At 51.8% G+C, this 25830-nt stretch overlaps 12 protein-coding genes across 12 annotated transcripts; 6 read left to right on the forward strand and 6 right to left on the reverse strand.

Moving 5' to 3' along the window:
- Positions 1–575: 575 nt before the first annotated feature.
- Positions 576–2248, forward strand: MRS44_003483 (uncharacterized protein; the record flags this gene model as incomplete). The annotated part of the gene is made up of 6 exons (XM_065623229.1): positions 576–629; positions 867–897; positions 948–1388; positions 1598–1895; positions 1995–2184; positions 2240–2248. 6 exons carry the CDS (start codon positions 576–578, stop codon positions 2246–2248), a joined length of 1023 nt encoding a protein of 340 aa, XP_065479301.1.
- Positions 2249–3606: 1358 nt separating this feature from the next.
- MRS44_003484 (uncharacterized protein) lies at positions 3607–4086 on the reverse strand (the record flags this gene model as incomplete). Its single annotated transcript, XM_046280829.1, has 1 exon — positions 3607–4086. One exon carries the CDS (start codon positions 4084–4086, stop codon positions 3607–3609), a length of 480 nt encoding a protein of 159 aa, XP_046137601.1.
- An 826-nt stretch (positions 4087–4912) lies between these two features.
- Positions 4913–5767, forward strand: MRS44_003485 (uncharacterized protein; the record flags this gene model as incomplete). Its single annotated transcript, XM_046275385.2, has 1 exon — positions 4913–5767. One exon carries the CDS (start codon positions 4913–4915, stop codon positions 5765–5767), a length of 855 nt encoding a protein of 284 aa, XP_046137602.1.
- A 686-nt stretch (positions 5768–6453) lies between these two features.
- Positions 6454–6729, forward strand: MRS44_003486 (uncharacterized protein; the record flags this gene model as incomplete). The annotated part of the gene is made up of 1 exon (XM_046275386.2): positions 6454–6729. The coding sequence occupies one exon, from the start codon at positions 6454–6456 to the stop codon at positions 6727–6729; it is 276 nt and encodes a 91-aa protein (XP_046137603.1).
- A 197-nt stretch (positions 6730–6926) lies between these two features.
- MRS44_003487 (uncharacterized protein) lies at positions 6927–8473 on the reverse strand (the record flags this gene model as incomplete). Its single annotated transcript, XM_046272035.2, has 2 exons — positions 6927–8140; positions 8200–8473. 2 exons carry the CDS (start codon positions 8471–8473, stop codon positions 6927–6929), a joined length of 1488 nt encoding a protein of 495 aa, XP_046137604.2.
- Positions 8474–9416: 943 nt separating this feature from the next.
- MRS44_003488 (uncharacterized protein) lies at positions 9417–10593 on the forward strand (the record flags this gene model as incomplete). The annotated part of the gene is made up of 3 exons (XM_046273562.2): positions 9417–9552; positions 9609–9628; positions 9682–10593. 3 exons carry the CDS (start codon positions 9417–9419, stop codon positions 10591–10593), a joined length of 1068 nt encoding a protein of 355 aa, XP_046137605.1.
- Positions 10594–11051: 458 nt separating this feature from the next.
- MRS44_003489 (uncharacterized protein) lies at positions 11052–11798 on the reverse strand (the record flags this gene model as incomplete). The annotated part of the gene is made up of 1 exon (XM_046279358.2): positions 11052–11798. One exon carries the CDS (start codon positions 11796–11798, stop codon positions 11052–11054), a length of 747 nt encoding a protein of 248 aa, XP_046137606.1.
- Positions 11799–13676: 1878 nt separating this feature from the next.
- MRS44_003490 (uncharacterized protein) lies at positions 13677–14426 on the reverse strand (the record flags this gene model as incomplete). The annotated part of the gene is made up of 2 exons (XM_046279359.2): positions 13677–13761; positions 13822–14426. The coding sequence occupies 2 exons, from the start codon at positions 14424–14426 to the stop codon at positions 13677–13679; spliced, it is 690 nt and encodes a 229-aa protein (XP_046137607.2).
- A 1162-nt stretch (positions 14427–15588) lies between these two features.
- Positions 15589–16506, forward strand: MRS44_003491 (uncharacterized protein; the record flags this gene model as incomplete). Its single annotated transcript, XM_046273563.2, has 1 exon — positions 15589–16506. The coding sequence occupies one exon, from the start codon at positions 15589–15591 to the stop codon at positions 16504–16506; it is 918 nt and encodes a 305-aa protein (XP_046137608.2).
- Positions 16507–18069: 1563 nt separating this feature from the next.
- On the reverse strand, positions 18070–19505 carry MRS44_003492 (uncharacterized protein; the record flags this gene model as incomplete). Its single annotated transcript, XM_065623230.1, has 6 exons — positions 18070–18147; positions 18216–18609; positions 18660–18700; positions 18750–19114; positions 19165–19410; positions 19469–19505. 6 exons carry the CDS (start codon positions 19503–19505, stop codon positions 18070–18072), a joined length of 1161 nt encoding a protein of 386 aa, XP_065479302.1.
- A 2538-nt stretch (positions 19506–22043) lies between these two features.
- Positions 22044–24209, reverse strand: MRS44_003493 (uncharacterized protein; the record flags this gene model as incomplete). Its single annotated transcript, XM_046273564.2, has 5 exons — positions 22044–22176; positions 22550–22559; positions 22604–22816; positions 22995–23960; positions 24014–24209. The coding sequence occupies 5 exons, from the start codon at positions 24207–24209 to the stop codon at positions 22044–22046; spliced, it is 1518 nt and encodes a 505-aa protein (XP_046137610.2).
- A 1008-nt stretch (positions 24210–25217) lies between these two features.
- On the forward strand, positions 25218–25717 carry MRS44_003494 (uncharacterized protein; the record flags this gene model as incomplete). The annotated part of the gene is made up of 2 exons (XM_065623231.1): positions 25218–25634; positions 25700–25717. 2 exons carry the CDS (start codon positions 25218–25220, stop codon positions 25715–25717), a joined length of 435 nt encoding a protein of 144 aa, XP_065479303.1.
- Positions 25718–25830: the final 113 nt, after the last annotated feature.

Consider the following 25830-nt stretch of genomic DNA (forward strand, 5'->3'; position numbering starts at 1 on the left):
TTGCCTTCAGGGAAGAAAGGCAACAAGCCTCACTTATGCTCGAGCCCGAAGATCGGCACCACCTTCACGTTGCCAACTGTGGAGGCCTCCTTCTGTGAGAGCACAGGGATGGGGTTACATACCGAAAGACGGATGCCCTGTCGGAACACCCGCTTTCGACAGTGAATCACTGACCAGTTTTGAAGAGGCAGAATCGGATGGAAGGAGGTCATCGGCTTCAGTCTCGTTGGCGCCAAAGGGGGCTATCGACGAAGAGCCTCATCCCAACTATAAGTACAGGACTTTTATCCCTTGAATGGCGACTATCATTCTTGCTCATTACAAGCTACTACAACCAAAGATCAAAACATCAGATTTCTATCCTTACTTCAAGGTCAGCCCATGCAACCTTGTCGAGGTGTCGAGTCCACGGCACGCAAGCTAACATGGAGGTTACAGATAACCTCATCAGGGACACTCATCCAAACATCCGGCACCTCGAGACACCATGCGGCGCACCCAACCACTCGTCCGAATGCCGGCCAGGGCTCAAACACAAAATGTCAGGGAGGAATGCATGGCTAAGGGATGTCACAATGAACCTGCTAGGTCTTTCTCCACGAGAGGGTTTTACTATTTCTGCCATCGCCGTGAGTATTCTATGTCCAAGTTGAGTATGAGGCGTATCTAACGGATGACAGACGCCTGTCAAGCTGGACCGAACAACTGTGGTGACCAAACAAGAAAGGGCGAAAAGTTCTGTGAGAAGCGTGCGTTGATATCAACCATCCAGACTCATGAAACAGAGGCTGACCAACTTAGACGCCGAATGCGCAGACCCTGATTGTCACGTCAGGTTTGAACCCTACGACCTGAAATACTCCCAGATAGGAGCAGATAGATGGTTTTGTCCAGACCGTTTGTGCCCCTTTTCATCCCGTCTGAATGTGAAGACTGACAATACATAGATGCCTGCACGGAGGGGGGCTGCTACAAGAGACGTCGAGACTCTGTCACATTGTTCTGCGCAACACATGCCAAAGAGAACCAATGCAGCAAGCCAGGCTGCGAAGAGATCCGAGTTCCCGACGGTCAGCTCTGCAAGCAGCACACCTGCAACGAGCCCGGGTGTCTTCTAGAAGTCTACCCACAGGGCCAGAACGGGCAAGTGTGCTCCCAACACCAGCCCTGCGGGTCTGCAGACTGCAGGCGCTTCACACCCCTGGATGGCAATGGACATCCAGAGAAGTTGTGTGCCTACCACCACCTGTGCCGGGCCCCCGGCGACCCCTGTGATGGCATAGTCGATGGCAACAGTGATTACTGCCCACAGCACAAGTGCGGTGTGATGGAATGCAACAGATGCCGTGACAACCAATGGATCCCAGAGAACCGGTGGTGTACCCCTCGTGAGTCCCATGCTTCTTAGACAATAGCTAGACAAGACTTGGACTGACCATTACTTCTCAGATACTTGCATAACCGAGGGGTGCCAACAATGCATCGACAACACGAACGACCCAAACTCGCGACACTGCTCTATGCACACGTGCTCGTGGAGAGGATGCTCCGGGGAGGCCCGCATGAACAGCCGGTTCTGCTCTGATCATGTCTGTAGGCGACGCGGGTGCGAACTTTCACGATTGGAGGGATCCGACTTTTGCCCGAGTCACTCGTGCCGCCATCGAGGATGCCCGAATCCAGCCAGGCGCCAAGGGGGTTGTTGCGTCGAGCACGATGGTGGGCGGGACAACTTTTCTGGGAGTGACTCGGACTCTTCCCACCGCCGCAGACGGAACAGACACGACCAGCCGCGACGCGATGACCATCACCGAGGTCCTAGACGGGTCAGCCCTGGTCACCGTCGGCTACGAAGACAGGAGGAAGAAGAGCAGGAAGACGACGGGTACTATACGGTGAGTGGGAGAAATTCCAGGAACGCCAGCCCCGGACCTCGTTGGGCACGAAGACGCGACGAGTTCGAGCCGAACATCCCACGATGGGATGGGTTCCAGATGGATGTTCCGCGGCGATTCAGGAACGCTCGGGAAGCTGAGGAGATGGAAAGGGCGTTTCGGCGGATGGATAGGCACGTCCGGGACCGGAATCAACGATGGTTTTAGTCCCATCACTGAGGGGGCTTCTCATCTGCCCTGGGGAACAGATTGGACAGATGAGAGGAGCGCCGTGATAGCTATTGGGGAGGTAAGCCATGACGGATGATTCAGAGATTAAGGGACGAGAGACTGACTGTTTGTAGTGGTGGTGAGCTTGGATTCGAGGTCAACATTCAGACTAGGAGATTTATCTCTTGGTGTTGGTTTGCTGTGATGGGCCAGAGGGAGTTGGTGGTGTGTGTTCAAAATGGGAGAAGATATCAAAGGGGTTAATATTGTCTGCAATTGCAATTATTCACGGGCAGATGAGAGGAGCGCCGAGACAGTTACCAAAGGAGGTAAGTCATGATGGACTCCTAGATCAAGGGATGAGAGACTAACTTATTGTAGCGGCGGCGGGTTTGGATTCGAGGTCAATATTCAGACTGTCTTCTGGCTCAGTTATCCCATCAAGGGCCGAGCCTCAACTATAACGAAGTCGACATTCAGACTAGGAGATTAATATCTTGGCGTTGGTTTGCTGGAACGGGACAGAGGAGATTGAAGGTGTCTGTTCAAAGTGGCGTAAGGGGTTAATATCGTCTGCCACTACAATTATTCACGGTCATTTGTACATGGGATGAGTTGGAAGATCTTTCATCTTGTTAAAACTTCCTGCCATAATGGTTCGGTTGAAGTGTGTTAGTTGGAGACCAGGGAGTGTGTCTATTCTACTTGGGCCTACAGTAATGCTACAGGTTGTACATGAAACTTATTCCATCTGCAAAAGAAGCTTCTTCCAACAATCCTGACCCACTTTTAATCCACTCCGCCAATTTTTGGTGCGGTACCTGCATGAGGTCACATATCAACCCCTGACGGCCCCTGACGGTCCTTGACACTGCTAACTCAACACCAACACCTGCCCATCACCTGCACTCAAAGAAAAAGACCTTATCACACAGAATTGCAGCGATTTCACGCAACAACGAGACCAGTTCCCATCTGGCCTCACGGTTACGGGTCACTAACGATCTCTGGCATTCCATGTGTCCTAGATTCAACTCCGAACTGTCCAAGCCCTCAGCGCATCGTATGGGAAGCCGTTCCGCGGCTGATGCCGACACGAGGATTTTGGGATTTTTTCGGGTCGAATCGGATGCGTAAAAGATGCAGACCGAGTACCGGTGCGAAGGGGTGAAATCGAGCGTTCCTCTTCCTCGAATGATCCCCGGGCCTTACCAGCCCAGCTCCCTGAGAGCTATGGGATGTTGCTATCTGAGGGACCTGTGACCATCTTTTTGCGATTACAATGGAATTTTATATTTGATTAATCTGGAGAATCTTATTGAAGGGGCAAAGAATGCGATTGATTATTTATCGACTGGTTACCTGTCAAGTGTCATCATCCGCTTCAACCACCGACCCGCGTTGCGCCATGTCAGCGCAGTTGACTTCCTTCGCACTCACCGAATGACACCTGAAAGCACACTATCTCCAAGAGATCGAGAAGTTCGAGCAGATAGATGACTTACCGAAGCGACGGAGGAGTCAACGTCCCCCTGACGTGACCAATCGCTGCCGGCCCAGAGAGCTGAAGTTTAGCCCAGACGGCAACGATGGCGAGGGTGTTGCGCACAAAGATGATGCGGCTCTCCACATCCAAGGGCCCATCGTCAGCCTGCGCCATGATCCTATACACGACCTGCCATCGCACGAGCAAACGGACAAGATGAGCAGTCTCGTTCCAAGTCTCCTTGTTCGGGTCGTGGCGGTTGTAGCACCACCTGAGAGGCTCGCACTCTACAAGGTAGAGAACCCATATGCAGTGGTTTAAACAGGGGTTGAAGGTGTAGTCTGGGGACTGCTTCGAGAGCCAGTCATCCCAGAGTTCGTGGAGGGAGGCTTGGAGCTCGGGGAGGGACAGATAGAAATCATACACCTCCCAGTCTCTGGCGCATCTAGGGTAGACGCCATCCCAATCATAGTGATGCCATATCATAGTCTCCATATCTGGAAAAGTCGCACTGATATCGTTCTGGCCAGAGAGTAGCTCGGTATTGTCTCGGTCTGTAAGTATTGGTTTCTTAGAGATGTCGATTTGTGATTCGGATGGAAGGGTTCCTGGGTTTCATGTTCCTTAAGTGTTCCTTGAACAAAGGAAAATAGGTAAGCATCGTTATCCTTGTCTAATGGTATTGATCAATCGTTTTCCATGTTGTTCATGAGCAGAACAAAGAAAAGGGTGACTTGGCATTGAGTAGCTCACAAAGCCCTTTCAGGGTGCTTCGATGCCTTTGAATCTAGTCTGGGGTACAAGGGAAGATGATGGAAAGACAAGGAAATCCATCTAGGAAGTCATTATGGAATGTTGACACTCGAAATTCTTGCGTTTAGTTGCATAGGGTAGCCATGGGTGAAGGTGTCGAATGGTGAGGGATTAGGTCCCTGGTGCCATTGAAGCAAGGATAGACGAATACAAATTCTTCAAAACAAGACATCTTTATGTTCGTTTTGTGCATGAGAGGAGTAGATGGAGGTGCGCTTGCGTATGGTCGCATCAACTCAATCTCCCGACTACCACGCGCGAGAGGGAAGGTGTAAGTCCATTCCCAGGTTGATCAGGTAAGAAAATAGCAAGGCTGAGCAGAGTCACAATGTTGCCTGCCTATGCGCATGTGGAGCTAGACAATTGTGGCTTTGGAAGAGTGCTTACTGAGAGGTCGGTGTGACTCTGACGGCGTGCTTTGCTAGTGAATATCTTCAGCAAGCTGACAGACACTAAACACCAAGAACTGGCACCTCACTCACAAACATTGACAAAAGACAAACTCACAATGAGCACTCAGGGCATGAAAGAAAATACGTCAACAAGCGCTGGGGACCATGGCGACACGACAGACCTCAACTTGCTCGCCGGCTTGGATGAGGAGACATTTGGAGCTAGAGTCCCAGCGATCCTCTCATCCGCCAGCCAAGCCATCTTCAAGTCTCACCAGCGCAAACCTCCCGGAATCGAAGCGATCCGATCACGCGCGACGGAAGCTCCAACGGTGGCTGCCGTCTCCGACATCATCAAATCACCGATAAACGACCAAGACGGCTTTTGCCTTGCCTGGACCGCCCTCAACGAAGTCGTCGTGAACCTGCCTCTTGAGGACCTTCACCACTACCGTCCGACCCTGAAAGTCGTATCCGAAACAGCCGCCTCCGACACGACGGCGTCGCACTACCAAGGTGCGACGGGCCTACGCAGCGAAGCAGCATCGCTCATACGCTTCATGGACGATCCGACGGCGGTGTGGGTTCCCCAAACCAAGGGCGACTACATCGCCGAGCGCACTCTCCAAGAACGCGTAAAAACCGCGGAGGAGATGCGCCCGCACGTTCCGGGTCTGCTCGACTGGCTCGCCGACTCAAACTGGCCCCCGTTCCGTGGCTGTCGGGCCCAGCTGGCCAGGTTCCCGGAGGTGACGGTGGGGCCGATTGGGCAGCTCATCGAGAAGGAGAGGGGAGACGGAGGGTGGATCGTGAGTCTTCTCGAGTTTGCGGATGAGTGCGTGCCCTTGAGCATGTGGGAGGAGCTCAAGCCGACGGTCAAGGCTCTTGTGGAAGAGGCTAAAGGGGACGAGGGCGAGTGGGAGGTTTCGGACTTGGCGAGGCAATGGTTAGAGAAGCTAGAGAAAGCCTGAGGCGAGACGTTTTACCACTGTCACATTTTGCAGCACTCAAAACTCGCTTGTAACCGCGAGACAAGACGCCAAACAATAGAACCAATTTCTTGTCAATGCGGTGAACAAAGTCAGCATGACCAGAGAGGCTGGGACCTGAAAATTCACAGAGCAAACCCATTGGCTTCTTGTCTGTTTAATGGGCTCATCACAAGCCTCCCATCGACTCACCAAGACCAGCCTATTCTTATCATCAACCACCCCCTGTGCTTCTCCCCGCGCTTAACCCCCGTGGCCATTGGACGCCTTGGACCCCCCTCTGCAGCCCGCATCACCAACCAAGACGAATCCGCGACCGGCTTGGCCTGGTCCGATGGCATCTGAGACGTCTCATTGGCTGCTTGCCGCATAGTGCCTCTGATCGACGCCAGCCTGCGACAGGCATGGTCCGCTGTGACGGGCTGGGAGACCCCTGTTGCTCACGATGTGACGAGGAGGGGGATTGCGAAGGCCTTTTTCTTGACGGCGTCTCGCTGTTTGGGAGAGAATCCGAAATTCCTTTCTTTACTCGCAGGCGAGTTGAACAGTTGCTGGATCAATTTACATTCTCAATCAATCTCAAACTTTTACCAACAAAAAACACAAGGCCCCATCTCCCACCAACACATCTCCAACTTCATCCCTACCTATCTATACCCACCTCCACCATGGGCAACAACCTCTCTTCAACCTTTATCCCCGACACCTCGAAAGTCGTCCTCAGCCCCGAAGACCGCGCCTCCGCCATCAAGCTCGGGATCTTCTGGGCCGCCTCCCTCTACGGATGCGCCGTCATCTTCAGCACCTGCGCCCTCGTCGACCGCTGGAAGGGTCCCTTTGACAAGAACTACGTCGGCTTCAGCTCCGTCATGGCCGCCCTACTACTATCGACTTGCTGGCCGGTCGTCATGACCTATCTATTCTTATCGCAGGGGTCTCTGTGATAGATGGAGGAATGGGATAGTGGCAGTTTAATGGTTGGGGGACAACAGGATTGTACAACATGGCGCACTGGAGGGAAAGGTATCACAAGACGATGGAAGATATACAGAACGGCCGAAGCGGGTCAGCCCAGATTCGATTACATACCCAAAGCGAATTTCCTATTTAATGCAAAATACCTCTATTACACCAACCTTGATCATCCCACAAGAGTGTTGCGCCTGCTCCGATCCGATCGAGCATCCTTTCTCCCAATGATAGACTCGAGCGCTTGTGTCAACGCCTTGGCGTCGTATTTTCCTCCTCTGCCCGTCTCATCCTTGGGCCCGTACAATCTCGTCGCATCGATTCCAAGAAGCCCAAACTGTTGCTTATCCACCTTGGGCGAGTTTGGACCTTCGATGTAGATGACGTGCGTCACGTATTGGGAGTACTCGTCCTCCTCTGGCTCTGGTAGACCTCTCGAGTCGGCGCAAGCTTTCGCAATAGCACCAACAAAGTCCAGGCCAGTGAAGGGTGCCGTAGAGGGACCCGTCTCTCGGTCGGTAGTACCGTTGAGGATGAGGATCTTGTTCCTAATCTGGGGGCTGGCAATCGCATCTCCCACGCCACGAAGGACAAGACTAGGGATGAGAGATGTAAACAGGGAGCCAATGCTGTACACTATGCTGTGTACTGAGCGAAGAGCATCCAAGACTCGTGGGTTGGCAGGCATCTTGATCTCCTCGCCATATGGATTGATGTACCAGAGCCGGGATATTCTCGCTGGCAAGTCCTCTTCCTGTTCCTTGGAGAAGGCAATAGCAGGCCGTCGCAACGCCGGTAGTGTTCCCGGGAGGTTGGCATCTTCTACATGATGATGATCCCACACCTCGTGTCTTGATACTGTCGGGCTGTGAAGGCCAGCTGATGTCCCGGGAACAGCTGCAGTTGGTGCGCTGGGATGAGAAATATCGTTCTGGCCTGTAATAATTGTCCCATCCTCCAAGCCTGCGGCAATGTGACTGGCAAAATTGGTGTTAAGAGCGGGAAGAACTGCTATCCGATCTGGCACTGAGCAAATGGAGCTCAAAAGATAAATGGCCGCCTCAAAGCTACCAGTAAAGAGGCGAGCCCCAGTGAGGAACAGGTTACCAATGCTGGCGCCCGAAAAGTCGAACCGACTGCTAGGTCTCATGCGCTTCACAACTTCAAGATTGAAGCTATTAAGATAAGACCGGATGAGTTCGCGTTTTGGTGATGAAATGTCGTCCCATAATGGATGCGTGGCCTCTAGAATCTCGAACCATTCGGACCTCGCCTCATTGTATGCCTTGGGCAGGCGATGGTTAAAGAAGCGCTTTATAGCAGCCGTCTCAGGGCTCCCGTCATTTGGAATAAGACGAACCAGACGCGACCTCACGTCTCCGATACCTTGGCCCCGGTCAGTCTAGCTCTGCGACCTGCATGCAAGGAGAGAGAGGGGGTCTCACCTGGCCCACCAAACACGCGGATGATCTCGCTGCTGCTGCCGCCGTTGTCTGAGATGGGAATGACGTAGCTCAGCGTGCACTGGTTAGCCTCGCGAACGCTCTCAAAGACGTCGACGAGATTGTTCGCGGCGCTTCCACCCGAGAAGACGACGAGGCCAGAGGGGGGGCCGGGGTTGGGCGTAGCGGTGCGCCGAGGGGTCGTCAATGCAGAGGATCCACTGGAGCTTGGCAGTTGGAGGCCGAGTCCGTTCTGCGGGATGTTGATCTGAGCCATGGATTGGATAGTCAGGAACTATTGGTCAAGTTATCAGTTGTTTCTTTGCTTCAAGTCGTGTAACTATACGCGGGCGAGGTTCTGGCTGACATGTGTCCAGAGTATGGAACTGGCTTGGATCAAGTTAGCGGGGCAACTGTAACCCCGATAAGGGGGATCACGCCAATTGATGCATGGATGTCAATTGCTGGAGGGAACGGCAGACGGCTTTGTTCTGCACTTTCACCTGAAGCTCTCAATATCGTCTCTATCAACATACCCTACATTGCCATCCATTGTCATGATTAATTGTTTGTGCAAACTCCTCAGACACCACAAGACACAGCAGACACCGCCAATTGACCCAAAGCGGAACCGCATGAGGCACGAGTCATGGGAACATGCAACCTCCAAGATCAACAACACGCAAGAAAAAAACAGCTGTCAACGCATAATTCTTCTAGAAACCACCCCGCCCACCATCCCGACTCGGGTCCGAGAAGTCGGAAAAGTGACATAAACGTCCGGCTCAACGTGGGTCTCGAGGCGGGGAACCACAGCGATTATCGAGCACAAAAGACGGGACGGTGCACTCTCCCAAGGGGAGCCTTGCTTGTTACGGGCTGGAAGGGTGTGACCCGGAGCAACCCCCATACCGTCACTGACGGCATTTGCCAGGCTTGTTCTCCGCGGTGAACGATCTACGGGATAATTCATCACGTCAACAGCTACTGTAACTATGGCCGTGCCATGCGTGCGGACCCGCGGACCGCCGAGGTTGCGCCAGGGAAGTCCCCAGTCGCTAGGAACAAGGCACTTTCCACGGAGAGGTTCCTTACAAATCCAACTATGGCATCTTGGGACTCTGGATCAAGGGAACGAGGTATATAGACCCTGGATCTGGTAATCTCCATCAGCCAGAAACAAGAGATTTCCTCATTATCACATCTCGACACCTTCAACAATGACTCAGACAAAGATTCCCCAGACCGTCCAGCAGTGGAACGTCACCGCCCAGGATGGCAAGGATGGCTTCAACGCCCTCCAGTTCTCTGAGCAGCCTCTGGCTGAACTCGGCGACAACCAGGTCTTGGTCAAGAGTAAGTTTCAGGAACAACAATTAAATGCCTTGAGCCCAGCTAACCCGTTCCGACAGTCCAGGGCGCGTCCCTCAACGTGCGTCTTTTCCTCAGTAACGTTAAAGTTTCCCCTTACTAACAACGTCGTAGTACCGTGACCTCATCATCCCGCTCGGCCATTATCCCTTCCCCGCTACCCCCAACGTCATCCCCGGCTCTGACGGCGCCGGCACCGTCCTGGCAGTCGGCAAGAATGTGACGCGCTTCAAGCCCGGCGACAAAGTCGTCACTCTCTTCAACCAGGGACACATTGGCGGCTCTATCGATGGCCACTCCATCCAAACTGGCCTGGGCGGCGCCGTCCACGGCACGCTCCGCACTGTCGGCGCCTTTGACGAGCAGGGTCTCGTGTCCATGCCCTCCAACCTCGAGTTCCACGAGGCCGCGACCCTCACCTGCGCCGGTCTCACCGCGTGGAACGCCCTCTTCGGTCTCACGGACAAGAAGTTGCTGCCCGGCCAGTGGGTGCTCACCCAGGGTACCGGTGGCGTGAGTATCTTTGCTGTGCAGTTTGCCAAGGCCGCCGGCGCAAAGGTTATCGCGACCACCAGCTCAGACGAAAAGGCGGAGCTCCTCAAGAAGCTCGGCGCCGACCACATCATCAACTACCGCACCACTCCGGAATGGGGCGCCAAGGCCAAGGAGCTGACTGGCGGTGTCGGTGTCGATCATGTCGTCGAGGTTGCTGGTCCCGCTTCAATTAAGCAGTCGTACAACAGCATCAAGCTTGACGGCATCATCACCATCATCGGTTTCGTTGGCGGTGTCGGTGAGGAGCAGCCCGGGTCCCTTGATAACCTCACCCACCTCTGCACCACCCGCGGTATCTTGGTCGGCAGCCGGGTTCAGATGGAGGACATGTGCCGTGCTATCGAGGCCAACCCAGAGAAGCTCCGACCTGTCGTGGATCCCAAGATCTTTACCCTGGACCAGCTCAAGGAGGCTTATGAGTACCAGTGGTCGGGCAAGCACCAGGGCAAGGTCTGCATCAAGATTGAGTAAGCGGGAGTTGTCTAGGTAAAAGTAATATACTCATTGTCGCACCATCAATTGCACCTTTGTCGCACTTGGCATCGGTTCTAGTTCGTTGCTGTGAGCTAAGTAGCAAAGCCCACGGTCTCATATACCAGGTCTTGACTCCTTGTCATCTAATTGCCAGGATTGATGCGAATTATAGTGTTGCAACCGTCGAAATGCCGGGGCGTATGCGTGTAAGACGGGTGATCATCCGCCCGCATCTACCCATAAGATCTAACGTGAGACTTCAACCGATTCGTTCATTAATTATATTGGCAGACAATTAAATCTGATCAGGTACACAACCTGTACCTGTCCCTAGCGCATGTGTTCCTGAAACTGCTGCTGCAGCCACACCTTTGACGATCCAGATCATTCCTTAGCTGCTCACTAGCCAGCAGCCATTCCCGCGACAAATGAAAGACAAAGTTTAGTGAAAGGCTCTAAATCAGTAGAGCGGCGAGACCAGCCACGACACCACCGATCCAGCTGTAGCCATTGGACGAGGCCGCGTTGACGGTGACAGGTGTGGGGACGGGCATGGGAACTGGTGTGCCGGATGCAGTCTCGGTGCCAGGGACGGGAACTGGGTTGGGCTCCGGGTTGGGGTTGGGAGTCTGAATGACAGGAGGCACGTCGCTTGAGCCAGCGGCACCGCCATCACCACCATCACCACCTGAACCGCCATCGCCAGAACCGCCGTCACCTCCAGAGCCGCCAGAGCCACCATTACCGCTAGGGACGGCGGTTCCGCCACCATTGGGCTGAGAGATGGGAATGTCGATGGTTGTTTGGCTAACTTGGACAATGAGAGACGTCTGTGTCTCCACGATGGGTCCTTGGGGCTCTTCGGTGTCGAGAGGGTTGTAAATGGTCGTCGTTCTGCCGGGGATGACGATGGTGTTGGTCATGCCGCGCGTGTTGGCACCGCCATCACCACCACATTGGCTACCATTGGGACAGCAGCCGTACTCGCCGTTGGCGCCCACATCGCAGTATGCAGTCGGAGGACATCCTCCAGCTTTGCTAGGACAGCAGGTCCAATCCTGCTGGATACAGCCTGTACCGCAGTCCTTGAGGCCTTGGTCGGAGCAGGGAATGGTGACGACCTGTCGAACGGCGAGGAGGGGGCTTCGGTTGGCGGCCAGGACACCAGTAGCCAAGAGGGCGAGGAGGAAGATCTTGTTCATGGTGTAAGGATGGAAATATTGTAGCGAGTGTCGAGGTTAAGTAGGAGGGTCAACGAGTGACTTTTTTGTGGCGAGTGTATGTGAGATATATAGCTGAAGAGAGAAAAAGACGAAGGATGGATCGACAACCTGGAAGCTGGTAAACGGCATTTATACTCAAGCCTTCTCTCTAGATCCTCTTGTTCATATTGCCGGACGCGGCCAGCCCTAAGGCATCGGGTCATCGGGCTAGCCCACGGCATCCAAGACATTCCAGCCACGGGGCACTAAGCCAAGCCCGCAAGCATCACCACTTGAGGGGGGCCTCATCGCATGGATCTACATCCAAAACGTGCATCGTACCGATTTGATTAAGCAGGATCTGACACCTTGTCGTGTGCCCTCCCGTGGCTTGTCTCACCAGGCGCGACGTGTGGTTACCCCAGAGATCGAACGACGGGAAGGGCTTCACACGTTTTCTCCTGCCTGTTTTCGTCGCTCTTGGCTTTCGTCTGCCTAGAAAAAACCAGCTGCACGCGGATGAGGCTTTTCACTCTTGTGCAACCCGTCATTTTGTTTGTGCGGCATTTACAAAGGGGAGAGTTACGTACGCAGTACGAGGCATACGAAGGAGATATTTTTGTTAGCGTGCATAGTATTTGCTTGTCTGATATCATTGGCGTCTGGGCATCTTGGTCTGACCGCATTTAATATGCAGGCTATGCCTGATATTGGGTACTACTCGACCAGGCTGTCGAGATCTGACGACGGTTCTGAGGTTGGCTCCCGTGTTCCTGATGTGCTATGCCGTCAGCCTAGACGGCAGATTCACAAACATGGCTGAGCCATGAAGAACTTGGCACAACAAAGGCCGTGATTATTAGCAGTTGCGTTTTCACTAATGTCCCCCAAGCCTCTTCTAAGAGCTCTGTGGTCTCGGCAGGCTTAATATCTCGCAACACGTCATCCAACATCGCCTTGGGGGCCAGTTTGAACGCTCCCTTGGCTTACTACAACCCGTACACGCTTTGGTACAACGAGTTCATTTGCAATAGGTAACTTGATATTCATCTCCTGGTGGTAACTCCTGAACAGGGCACAGGTTGTCTATTTACTCCTTAATATGAGGAATATACTATGTATTAGATGCTACGCTATAAGAGATCACAAAAGATTTATCAGGTAGATGACCCAACGCCTAGATTTCAAATAGTAATGCACAACGGATAGGCAAGCGTAACGATCGGGCCCGTTTTCATGTCCACACTTGGTTAGCAGGTGCCTTGCTGCCGCTATAGTTCAGTCCCTCCAGCCCAGCTTCTACACATAACGGTTATGAGATATCTCATCATGTTCACTTTTTCTCATCTCCATATATGCACCAATGAATCAAATTGAAGAAGCAACGCTCCAGAGATTGGCTTGCAGAACCGCATGAGGCCATCCGGCGCCACTCTACGTCAATAGGCTTGGCAAATTCCAGAACCAAGTTGAGTTTAGAGATCTAGACCCTCTACGGAACAAAGTGTCAGGACATCAAGCCCAGATTGGCCTCTGGCTTAAGCCTCATAACCTTATCGGAAGCGATGCACCCAGGAACAGCAGATGGCGCGATTTTCCCCTGGGCTGAGTCTGTGGTGGCCCAGGACCAGGACATTCCACGAACACCAAAGGATTATGAAAAGAACATGGCGGATCGTTCACCTATCACAAACCCTAAAAGTGAACCCATTGTCTCCCTATTTTTCAAGTTCTATACCGATACAAATCTGGTCTTTCAATTCATTTCGACTAGTAGCTCGCAGTATGCCAAAGGCAAAATCACCTCATCAACTATGAAAGATAACTCCGCCAGTCCTAAGTCGTGAAGACTAACCTTTGCATAACCGTCACAGACCTCTATTCGAGGTACGCAGGCTTCGGGGTGAGGCCATCAACAGCCCGACGCAGTGATTCCACTAACAATTTCTGCTGCTCCATCTTTCTGTTATTTAACATACACGTTAGTTACCGAACACGAGATATCAACTTTGCGTACACTTACCTCGCAATAAGGGTCAGCTGGATGGCGTTGAAGTGCTGCCTGCAACTTTCCAGCCTTGTCATCTTTGCCGCAGTTTCCTTTTTGTGATACCACCACTTAGAGCGAGTCCACAGGGACGATGATCTCCGTGGCTCCTGAGAAGAATGGTAAGAATTGTTATGGTAGTCCAGTCCGGCTTGTGAAGGTGCAGTCGGGTTCTGCGGCCATGTGTTCCCATGGTTGAGACTGGGGCCATTGGATGGCTTCGGTTGTTCCTGGGTAATCTCTGGTGCAAATTCTTTCAAGTAGTCTCTGATATCATCACGGGCTTGTAGGAACTCCCTGTAACTACCGGTCACCGTGGGTCGCATCTCCTTTAGAACCGGGTCTCGTTCGATGTCTAATTGTGCTAGATAGGCGTTAATATCACCGAGATGTACATCGGTACGGTCTAGAGCCATTAACAAGTCTCGAACTTCGTTGTCAGCGTTCCGGGTGATAGTTACCAAGGCAGTGAACGATAGAAACAAGCCGAATGCGAATGTCAAGATTCCGAGTATGTTTGCGGCTGTCGTTAGCACGCTATCGCGGCATTCTGTGCCGGCTTCCGTGAGAATGCAATGCATCTGTACTGTAGATGAGTATGACTTTTGTCAGCGGGGTGCTTCAAGTCTTGTAGCAGCCAAGCCGCGAGGCTAGCATAGGTTCTAGGCAAGAGATTATATAGGTTGGTTCGTGGCTTCCTATAAAGCGGTACGAAGGATTCTTTATCGGGTTAGCCTAGAGGCATTGTTAAGAATGACGACAACTTCCCTTTCCAGAGGAGAAAAACCACTGCGCAAACAAAGAACATACGAATTTAACAATGAACACAAAACCTAACAAGAGAGAACATGGTTTCTGTGTCAGGAAATGCAGTATCATGACAAAGAATGCTGTTCTAAGGACAAAGAACTCGGCATTATAACGGCATATTCCCTGAGCTGTGGTCAAGGGCTGCAGAGATGGCCAATTTTCATCACCCATTTTCGCCGAATATCTACAAGTGAGCTGCTAATAGCTCCGTGGCAAACAGGACGTTGGGCATCAACAGGATCCAACCAGCGAGTCTTTCAACTCAGTTTAGCAATTCGACCCTCACTTACGGCAAGTTTCATGAGAATGTGCTGCTCATACCCAATTCATAAATACCTAGAAACCTCCCCTCACGTAGCCATCCGCACAGAAGGGGGGGGGTATCATGAAGGCAAATTCCTTTTTAAGTAACCCTTAATTGAGATCCCCAACGGGGCTAAGAAATAATTCGTCAGTAATTATATATCTCTCGTATATCTTGGCGACGTGAAATCGTTGGAGTTACGGGGAAAGTAGGCTGGAGTTAAACGGGATTGTGGAAAAATAAAGTCCGCGTCGGAGGTGGCGAAGAAACCATCTCCATGTCCGATTAACGAAACTGAGCAGACGACGGGAATATTCATGTGGATTTAACCTTGAGCCGAGTGGCTGCAGCCAATTCGATATCTGACAGCTTTACAGTCTCAGTTCACCGCAATTGTGATGAGAGGTGTTGAAGCTTGGCCGCGATTCGATCTATGGGGGGCTGGCTGCTCGCGATCAAGAGCGCCAAGAGGCAGAATATGGATGGAAGATAAAAGGCCTTATAAGTCTCGCATGGATTCAAATATTGCCACAAGATAACAAGAACTCGCGGTAGCCCCTACGCAACCCCTCCTTTTCAAGCCAGGCCACAACACAAACATCATCCACTTACACCATCTACAAACCAAGATGGCCCTCTCCGAAGAACAAATTCATGCCACAATCCAGGCCGTGGTCGACGACTTCCGCGGTTGGACTCTCGCACCCATCATTCACTACCCCGAGGAAGTTGGCCTCGAGTACGAGGACGTCTTCTTCCCATCTGAAGATGGAGTTCCCCTTGAGGGATGGTTCATCCCATGCAAGGGCTCCAACAAGATCATCATTGCCAATCATCCTCACTGGTTCAGTCGTGCTGGTCTCCCCTCTCATCTGGAGCCCTGGAACTCGCTCGTCCCTGGCAATGACTTTGATGTCAACTTCATCCCTGACTACAAGATTCTTCACGACGCTGGGTACAATGTTCTTGCCTATGACCTGCGCAACCACGGCCATAGCGGAAGTGGTAACAACGGTCTCTTTGGTTTCTACGAGTGGCGGGATGTTCTTGGTTCGCTCAAGTATATCCGCAACCGCCCAGACACGAGTGGCATGATCATCGGCCTCTTCAGCCGCTGTGCCGGAGCCAACGCAACTCTAGCCGCCATGAAACGTCACCCCGAAGCTTTTGAGGGCGTCCGCTGCATGGTTGCTCCCCAACCTCTGACTATCCGACTCGTCTTCGAAACTCTTCTCCAGGCACTAGGAGCCCCAGCTTCTTATATGGAGGAAGTCGACCGACGATTCTTCCTCAAGACGAGCTTTCACGTCGATTACGTTGCCCCAGCGTCCGACGCCAAGCACGTCAACGTCCCTACCTTTTTGTACCAGGTCCATGATGACCCTGGCACACGGCCTGAGGACGTCCAGTCCATGTATGACAGCATTCCTATCGCTGAGAAGAAACTACACTGGATCCAGGGGACGACTAAGCGCTGGCACGGGTATACGTATTTCCAGACGGAGCCTCAGCAGTTCCTGGACTGGTTTGCTCGATTCATGGAGTAGTCTACTAGTTCCTAGGAGGTTGGAAGCTAGAATAGGTGGCTTCCAGTTGCAAATTGTATCTTGAATAGTCAGACTGTATGTGAAACAAATCGAAATTGTGCTCGAGTTCTAAGACTCCAAGCTTCTCAGATTTCTCGCAAGGGGCCAGATATTCATCATGATACCAGTGCATTCATGTCCACCACTTGCTGTAGCCATTCATTACTTTCAAGGACAGGATGCAAGGCCCAAGTAGAGCATCCCGATTGTTGGAAAAAAACGCAGGAAGCCTATCAGCAAGACCCCAAACAAGTATTCATCCATTTTTATATATAATGAGGTATTACGAGACAAGCAGTACCTACGACAAACAAATCCGCCAAAATTCATTGAGAATTTCGTCTATATACCTCCCTTGGCAGTAATGATTATAGTCAGGGATGCTGTCAAACAGTTGAACGTGGCGACGGGTCCATCCCCAGGACCCCTAGTGAGAGCAGGGGAAGGCTATGCCATTTATAATGCAGCATTCCTCAGGCAAAGTTCTAAACGGAAGCGTTGATACGTTTGCGTTCCATGACGTTGGTTACAATAACCTGTTTGGCGGATGAGCTGAGTTGCGATCTTGGGATATTCCACGATGTAGGAGCACTTGGTCACCAGGTGCATGGTGAAGAACGAGAGTCAGAGGGATGCACGACTAGTAGAATCTACTCATTGAGTAAATAACACAAACTCCAGATCGTGGTGATATCAGGCGTTGATGTGGTGTAAAACCTGGCGTGAAGGGTCATTTGCGATAGGGGTTGACACAGAGATGGCCCAATTGACGTTGATCGTATTTGTCAAAGACGGGAACCTAGTAGCACGTTGGTCATCCAGTTTTCAAGGTCGAACCATGATGGCGATCACCGGGGTTGTTGAGACATGGCCTGATATCCCGATTAAATTAATTACCATCGGATGACTGGGACTTTTGAGCATTGCTCGTCTAGATGAGATGTCGTCTTGTCATTCGAGTTATGAATCTGCCAAGATTTCGCTTGAAATGACAGGCATTTTCTATCAGATCGTTTGTTGGGGCATCGGACCAGGTGTGCGGAAAAGTGTCCGTCCTGAGCTGGCCTGCCGGGCCTCGTCGATCATCGAAGCTAGCTACGGTGCCTTGCTTAGACGAGAGTTTAATTTCGATCATGCCTCGGTAAAAATGACCGGAAATGTGACAGGGCTTCTTCCACGTTTTGCCCATTGACTGACTTGTCGCAAACTCTCGTGGGTCAGGCTGGCTGTGGGCCGCCAAGATCAAGAATTGAGACAGGCATCGCGTCTTGCTTACTTTTTTTCCACTCCCTCGGGATCTGAAGACTCCAATTGCATCGACTTGCACTTCTATTTTATGACAAGTCGCTTAATTGACACTCGTTGGTGGACCCAGAGTTGAGTTGGCTTTGGGCCTTGAGGAGCTGCTGTACAAGTCCAGAACAATGACAAAGGATCGCACCTTGTTTTCTATTACACAAGTACTGTAGTCTAACGTAATCTATAAAAGAAACAGAAGAAAAATCAAACGGGTATCGTCTACTATTAAGCAGTGCTGGACGGCGCGTCAAACGTCTGGATCAGGATGGGGGCCTGGGAGCTCCGGCGCCGATACTCTGGCATCTATCATTACTCAGAAAGTTCAAGCAGTGGTTCTTTTTTGCCAAACGGTTTGCCTCTTGTTCTCATACCGGAAAGTGCTCCCTCTTGAGCTGCCTCGTGGAACTTGACTCGCTCGCCAGGTCTGGGTCATCGTATTGAGATTGTCGCGATGGCTTGACCACAACCTCGGTCCTCACAGTCTTGTGGATGCCGTGCTCGTTTCGCGTCGGGAGCTCAATTTCTTCGGCTCCGGCCTCAATGTATGTCGTGTTTCCACCGGCGAACATGGATGCTGGGTGTTTGCTGTTGCCGGTGACTCCGCGCCCTGAACTCTTGCCCTGTTGTGTCGTGCGAGAGCGAGAGCCTGAGTAGTCGGGGTAGCCTGAGGGGTTGCTGGCCTTGACCACCTTTGTGATGAGATCGGCCATGTTCATCTCGATGTGAAGCTTGACGAGGTATGCGAGGGGGTGGAATTGAACGTATCTGCCGTGGTGTTGGTGAGTGAGTAGAGGCATTTGGATGTGCTGACTTACACAATGTCGTTGGGAAGAGACATCATGGCAATGAGAAGGACCTAAACCAACGTTAGTATGAGCCCAGTGCACCAGAAAAGCCCGACGTACATCCATCGTCATCGACACGGCAATCATGCCCAAGTTGAAGCGAAACAGCCTTCCATACTTGGTAAGGCCATTCGCAATAAGCCGCGACCGCACCAGGTGAATAAAGTACAGGTTAAGACCAGCGTCGACGAGCAAGAAAATGACCTTTTCGATGCGGTCCCAGACGTTATTAATGTCCCTCCACGTCTTATTGACCCCCAAGCGAGCTGGGATCCAGATGCAAAACACGCTGATGTTGACAACGAGGATGATGAGGAATGCGCCAAGCTTGAGCTTTCTCGCGTTCTGTCGGACGACCATGAGGATGGCGATTCGGTTGATGATGATCTGGATGAGGGCCTGTAGTTGGATGCACCAGAGAAAGACTGCCCCGTGTCAGTGATAAGTGTCATTAAGACGGAGCTCGTCGACATACCCAAGACAAAGAAAAATGGGAAGCCTCCCGGGATGTAAGACCGCAGATAACACCAGGTAATAGCACTCATAATAGAGCTACTCGCCCACTCCATCCACAACAGGATAATGTAAGGGTTCATCTTGCGGCCCCTCCTCCACGATTTGATGGTTTGTCGCGTGCCCTTTGCAAACGTGAATATGCAAACACCCAGGGAAACTCCCCAGGCGATGCTCGCAATGTTCATGTCATCTATGCTGGGTGAGACTGCCCGGAAGGCATGTTAGCCACGGTAGTCCCAAGACGGGCCTCTTCTTAAGCGGACCTGGTTTGTAGAGCGGGCCCTTCCATAGTTCAGACATGATGGCGACGGGAGCCCGCAGTCGGCGGGCGTTGATTCGAAGGAGAGTAGTGTTTCCGTTATATCCTTAAAGATGCCCGAGAAAACAAAGCAAACACAGACTCAAACGGCAAACATGAAAGAATAGCAGCCGGAACAGGGAGCGGCAGGATACATATTCCAAAAAGCAAGACACATCGACGCTAAAGAAGCGCCCGATCTCACAGTTGTTTTAAAACAAGGCCCTGACCACACAAGTACAAAGCACAGACAGAGAGTAGCCGGATCCGCAGCTTCTTCTCCTCCAGCGGGCCGCGCGACGATCAATGGTAGGGGGAGGGGACTCATGGCCTGTTTGGGGCATCTGCGGCTGAGTCGTTGGTTGGTTCGAGGGTGGGAAGCACAGTCGCATGCTCAACGGTTGCATCTGTTGTTTGTCGAGGCCATCCTTGTCTGTGCAATTCCTACACCTGTCTCCTTGTCTGGGAGGAGCGTAGGCGAGTGCCCATCTCTGCCTGTTCGAGATTGTCGATCGTCAAGAGGAATCTCGGATGTGTCATTAGAAACAAACTGAGCGGTAATAAGAGCTCAATCCTCAGAGATGGGGTTCAGGTCGTCCAGTGTGTCCACCAGGTGGATGCCGTGACAGCCTCGTACTTCCATCGGGCGTTGAATAGCACCATAGGCTCAGTAGGACAAGACCACAATGGCTGCCTCACCAATTACATCGCAGAAATAGAGTACATCTGCCATGCATGCTCAGGCAGTGGAGTTGACAGCTGCTACTAACTACTCAGTGGTAGCAAGTGGGCGCAATACTCAGCACGAGTCATACCCGGGTGGACCTGGGCCCATCCATCTCGACGCGGGAAACGGGAGTCGTATTTGACGGATCAAGATCCTTGACGTCGTCTGCTACTGCTCGAGTTAGAGAAGGGCCAACATCTCGCAGGAGGAACAAGTCAAAGGATGCAGTTGGAAATCTCAGAGGTTTCCCCCGCAAACAGGCATCGGATAGCAGGCATCATTGCCCGCGAAACAAGCCAAACAAGGGCAGGGCGGGAGAGTGGCAGGGACCAGCAGCTGAGAGATGCAAGGAACGAGACGCAGGAGAAAGGAAGAGGGCAAACTTCATGATCACAGCTGTCTTCACCCATACGGCTGCTCCAAACGCCCTTCCTTATTTCCAGAGAATGACACAACAGTGATTCCGTCACTCCAAATGTGACTCCATTCCCGATAACCAGGGAGCCGACGACTCCTCAGCGGATCCCATTTCTGGGCTGACCAAGTAAAACAGGACGCCACCAACACATTACCAGAGCTGCATAACCAAATTAAATTCCCTTTCTGCAGCCAACACGTTGTTGCAGACGGAACCAAGTCTCCGGTTTCATGAGCTCATCCATCAGAGCAGCTGCAGATAAGCCTCACAGAGTTTGAGTTAGCGCCTGTCGATCCGGGCTGACAGCCTTAAACGGCGTCGATCTTAGGTCCTCCCAGCGTGGTTTCGGGCGTCGTTAGCACGCGGGCTGTCTACACGCAACCGAGGCCCGACACCAGGTTTCGATACATGACCACGACGAGTTACTCCAACTCCAAGGACCAGAGATTGATCCGACAGCTGGAGCATCAAGCTGAGATGTGTTCATCAGGCGATGCCTCGTCTCCCGGCAGTAGTTCGTATAAGCGAAAAGTTCAACTGCAGAAATCTGTCTTTCTCCCTCCTTTCCGCGGGGAGGGCGAGATCAAAAACATGGGGCGTCCCCTGGAACAAGCAGGCCTTGTGGCATGATTTCGAGTCAATCCCCCATACATTGGCCACAATGCCGCATCCTCCTAATCCCTGTCCTCCCTTGGAGATGAGATTGGGGTTGCTTTGTTGGAGAAGGCCCTCTTCCCCCCTCATTCCCTTCTTTTTTTTTTAAAAAAAAAAGACGTTTGCTCCTGAAGATCTCTTTCCGCAAGGGACCCCCCGGAAGAGGTCATCCGCACCTCGTCCGATACCTACCACCTGCTGGAATAACATGGCATGTTTCCGCCCAGCTGAAACTTGCAGGGGTTCCCGATGCGAGGTCCGTCATATGGGGAATTTCGCTTGACGGCGAAAAATCTGGATCTACAGCGGAAGCACAGAGTGTCGCTCGGAACATGATAATTTCACATTATAGCTAGAAAGCCATTAGAGGAAATAAGTATGGATATAAGCTTCTTCATGATGATACCTAGGTATAGGTACGTAATTTTAAAGCCTTGAATGCCAGAACGCCAGACCGCCCAAAGGGGTGCAACTGCTCAGGTAGGAATTAGCAACATCATCAAACTTCTTATGATGAAGATAATAAGAATACATTTATCGTCTTAGGGGAACTCCCGCTAATTACTTTCAGGCACAAAGGAATTCTAAGCTACATAAAAAGTAAAAGGTCACCATTATCCACGAAACCACCACAGGCTGGGGGTTAGACATAAGTCTATCGTGCTCCTTACTGCCCGGAGCTGGTTTCCCTGCTAATCCGGACCTTCTTAGCTATTTAGCTGCTCGAAAGTAACGTCCAGGTTAACAGGCCCGGCATGGCAACCCAAAGAGTCGGAGAGCTGCGGCAACTCTAGCAGCCTCGGCTGGGATGAAAAGAAGCTCGGTCGGTTGAGCAGCTGTAGCTGCGAGGAGGAAGAAGTCGAAGCTACCGAGGCTGTTGAGGTCGGTTCAGGGCTTGAAATGCCGATCTTCTGGGTAGCTTGTGATTAGAGGCTGCGGAATTAGTCGTAGAGCAGGGTGCAACCAGCGGCGACAGCTCCAGGCTACACAACGTGCAGCACCTTGCAAGGCTGTCCGGTGAGCCCATACTCATAAGGGTACTCGGACAGCCGCCGAGATCGTCAGCAGGTTTATTCGCTATCATGGATCATGATAGCTTCTTCGCGGTCAGCTCGCACAAGTCTCAACTCTCCTTATCCCCGTTGTGCGTGCCTTCTCATTCAATGATTTCCTTGTCTTTTCTCCATGTTATAAGCGGTGTTTTTACTGGCTTGTTCCTCACATGAGACCAAAAGAGCTTGACCAACGTCTTGGGTTCTATTCGTGTCAGCAGAGGAACAGGACAGTAGCTCAATACTTACTTCTCTCCGCAATAACATGCCCGGCCCCTTTGACAGCGACAAACGTAAAGTGCTTCACTCTCTTAAACACGCCAACAGTCAGCTTCCGATTATGCCGCTCAAGATTGAAGCTGTACGAGTCCCAGACCAGTGGCTCAACTTCGAACGTGCGATTGATCCCCACCGTCACGTTTTGCGAGAGCCACCGGAGGCCAAGAGGGTTCGTGATGAGGTCTACTCAAGGTGTTAGCGTCTAATGGATAAGGGAGGCGCGCGAGACTTGCCGGCATCACCGCCAACGATCATAGTTCTTATCTTTGAGTGCACGACGTATCTGAGACTCTTTCTCCAGGACCTGATGACTGTTCCCTGTTAGCTTTTTCGCATGATGAGTGACCAACTCTGGACTCACTCTCTTGGTTCTCTGAATAGGGCTTGAGCACTTTTATGTTCCAAGGCTCAAACCTGATGGGTTCGCGCGCCAGCTTCCCGCCCGTCACTCCAAGGTGTGCTTGCGTCTTGGCATTATTCAGCCATTTCGCTGCTGGTGTCATTCTCATCCCAATGTTGCGAGATCTGTCAGAATTGTGCCGAGCATCTCGGAGGTCCCAGAGGTCAAACTCGGTCCGCAGCCCGTCGGGGGTTGTTAACCTGCGGAGGGCTTGCCTATAACCCTTCAACTCCTCTTTGCAGTCTTGCTTTCTCCTCTCGGAACACGCGACTAGATCTGCCTCGAGTTTGTCCATATACTCCCAGAGCGCATCCTCGCCATCTTCGACTGATTGCACATGGAGCCAGGGGTTCTTGACCATGTACATGTACATGTGTGCAAGCTGCGAAGGGGGATCAATCTTGGGACTCTCCAAACCCATCATGGAGAGTCTAATCGGGAGCTCGCCCTCCAGACCCATGCTTATCCACGTCAGGCCGACGTTCTTCTTGAGGATCCTCTCAGCGAGGGCGAGTCCAGCAGTAGAGCCCCAGTCCGAAGTCCAGATACCAAACTCATTCTTGCGGTATTGGGGAAACTCGAAGTAAAAGTGCTGGACGAATTGATAAAGGTATTCGGCCGCCCTTCGGTTGTCGGTGAAGTTGGCGTTGCCAAAGGAGAAGCCCGCGCCGACCGGCTGGTCGACGTAGAGGACGTGGGCGTACTCGTTGAGGCTGTGAGGATTGGGGCCTATGTTGCCCTGCCAGTCGATGTTGCAAGGGCCGCTGCCGTCAAATACTCTGTAGATGGACGAGATTCCGGGGCCGCCGTTGAGGAAGAGGATGATGGGCGCGTCTTGGGGTTTATGTCGAGCTTCAAAGAACCAGAAGAATATGTTTGCATATTCCTTGATTGGAACTTGTTTCCTTGTTGGAATTTTCTCTTTGGCTAGTATGGATTAGCAGCATTCGCAACATAACGAACCTGTTTGCGGCTCTTACGTTTGCTCTCGATTGCTATTGATATATAACCTGAGTAGTCGCCGGCCATCCCTTCTTGCCCACATGTGTTATGTCGTTCGGTGATGTGTGCCAACGGCCGACCGGGCTTCGGATACTTGCCTCCGGGGTCATATTTTTGTGCGTTGACGGCGATTAGCCATGCGATGGCCGCAAAGAGAAGGGATGATAACCACATTTTGGTGGTCAGGATGCAAGACGGGACTCGTCCGGGTGGTGACGTGGCCGCACGTCTCTAAATAAAGAATTTATAAAAACATTGATGATCTTTGATGATCTACTTATTAGTATTTGAAGGGGAGGGTCAAGCTTTCTGATAAGGCTTTATGAGGAGATTTAGGTTTTGGCACTGCGTGCACGAGCAGCGAAGTGCAGTCTGGCTTGAGGGGGAAAGAACCTGCAACAGGCCGTTTGTAACTCGGAAGCATGTACATCTCGATAGTTCTCTTGCACCTGCGCCGTCGAAAGAGGGTCTAGGGCATTGTGACGCTTGAGTTGCTTCACGGTGGTGAGGCAAATTCTGGCGTTAGGGTAAGAAATCAACATAATATCTTCTCATTATAAGAGATTTCTATAATAATAGAGCTATAACACAATGACAAGATTCTATTAGAGCTATACAACTATTAAGTAATACATATCTGTTATCACCTAATGTTATACTTTGCCTATGCCTGGCTTTAGACTGCAGTTTGACGAGTCTGCTCCAAACCCCCCATCGCATGGGTAGACAAATACCAGAAGAACGTCACGCACTTAGCAGAGAAGGGTAGACATTCCGTATTCAAAAGGACCGAGAACATCATTATACCTCCTTCTCATGTGTCATCGATTCGCTTGCCCCAGCGGCCCTTATGCCCTTGTCCTGGGCTTAAATACTCGCCAAATGTCCCATCGCCAGCGGCACGCATTGGAGTCACCATTGCTCCATCTTTCATATCCTCCCCCTCCCTGGGTACTATTCATCATAAATGTATCAACAGCCACATCGTCACAAGCGACCATGACTTGCCCATCCGGACTTCGGTTGCTGTTCCTGCTGCTCGTCTTGGTCGGGCTGCTCGAAAGCCATGCTTGGGCGCTGCCATTACATTCAGAGTCACCAGGAGCTTTGGTATGCAGGCTAATACCCAAGCCAACTTGGCGGTTTTTCGAACACGATGAGAGATGGATCCGGGAACAAACGATGAAGCGGATCTGGCGTAAGGAGGAGGCCGAGGCAGTAGCGCGCAACCTCGCCGTCACCATCGAGCAAGTCAGCAAGTCTCCCCTCACCATCAAGGTCGAAATAAAGAACAACAGTACCATGCCGATAACGTTTATAAATGACAGCACACCACTGGATCCTGAAGCTTTCGGTCCAGGGCTCTTCCACATCACCCCCGACAACCTGTCGATCGTGAATTTCGGGAACCGAGTTCTGCCACCAAGATCAGAGAGTTTTCACTCTTCGAATTGGACATTTATCGAACTCAGCCCTGGAATGGCCATATCTGACACCGTCACGATACTGGCCGAGAACCCTACACGGAAAAAGGAATGGACCAAGGTGCTGCTTGTGGCCGATAAGGTTAAGATGCAAATGAAGGGCAACTGGGAAGGGGTATGGGCAAAAACAAGACGCGGGACGATGAAGCTCATAGACAGGTATAGCTGGCATTATCTTAGCCGCCCTGTAACTTTTGAGTCGAACATCATCGAGCTCGAGCTACAATAAGAACAAGTTGCATCAACCACAACACAGTAAATTCACTTGCCAAAGGTCCGTTCCTTATCGACTGCATATTTCAGACTTTCAA

The sequence above is a fragment of the Fusarium solani genome (assembly GCF_023522795.1).
Source record: "Fusarium solani strain SB1 chromosome Unknown bctg00000001, whole genome shotgun sequence".
Classification (NCBI taxonomy): Eukaryota; Fungi; Ascomycota; class Sordariomycetes; order Hypocreales; family Nectriaceae; genus Fusarium; species Fusarium solani.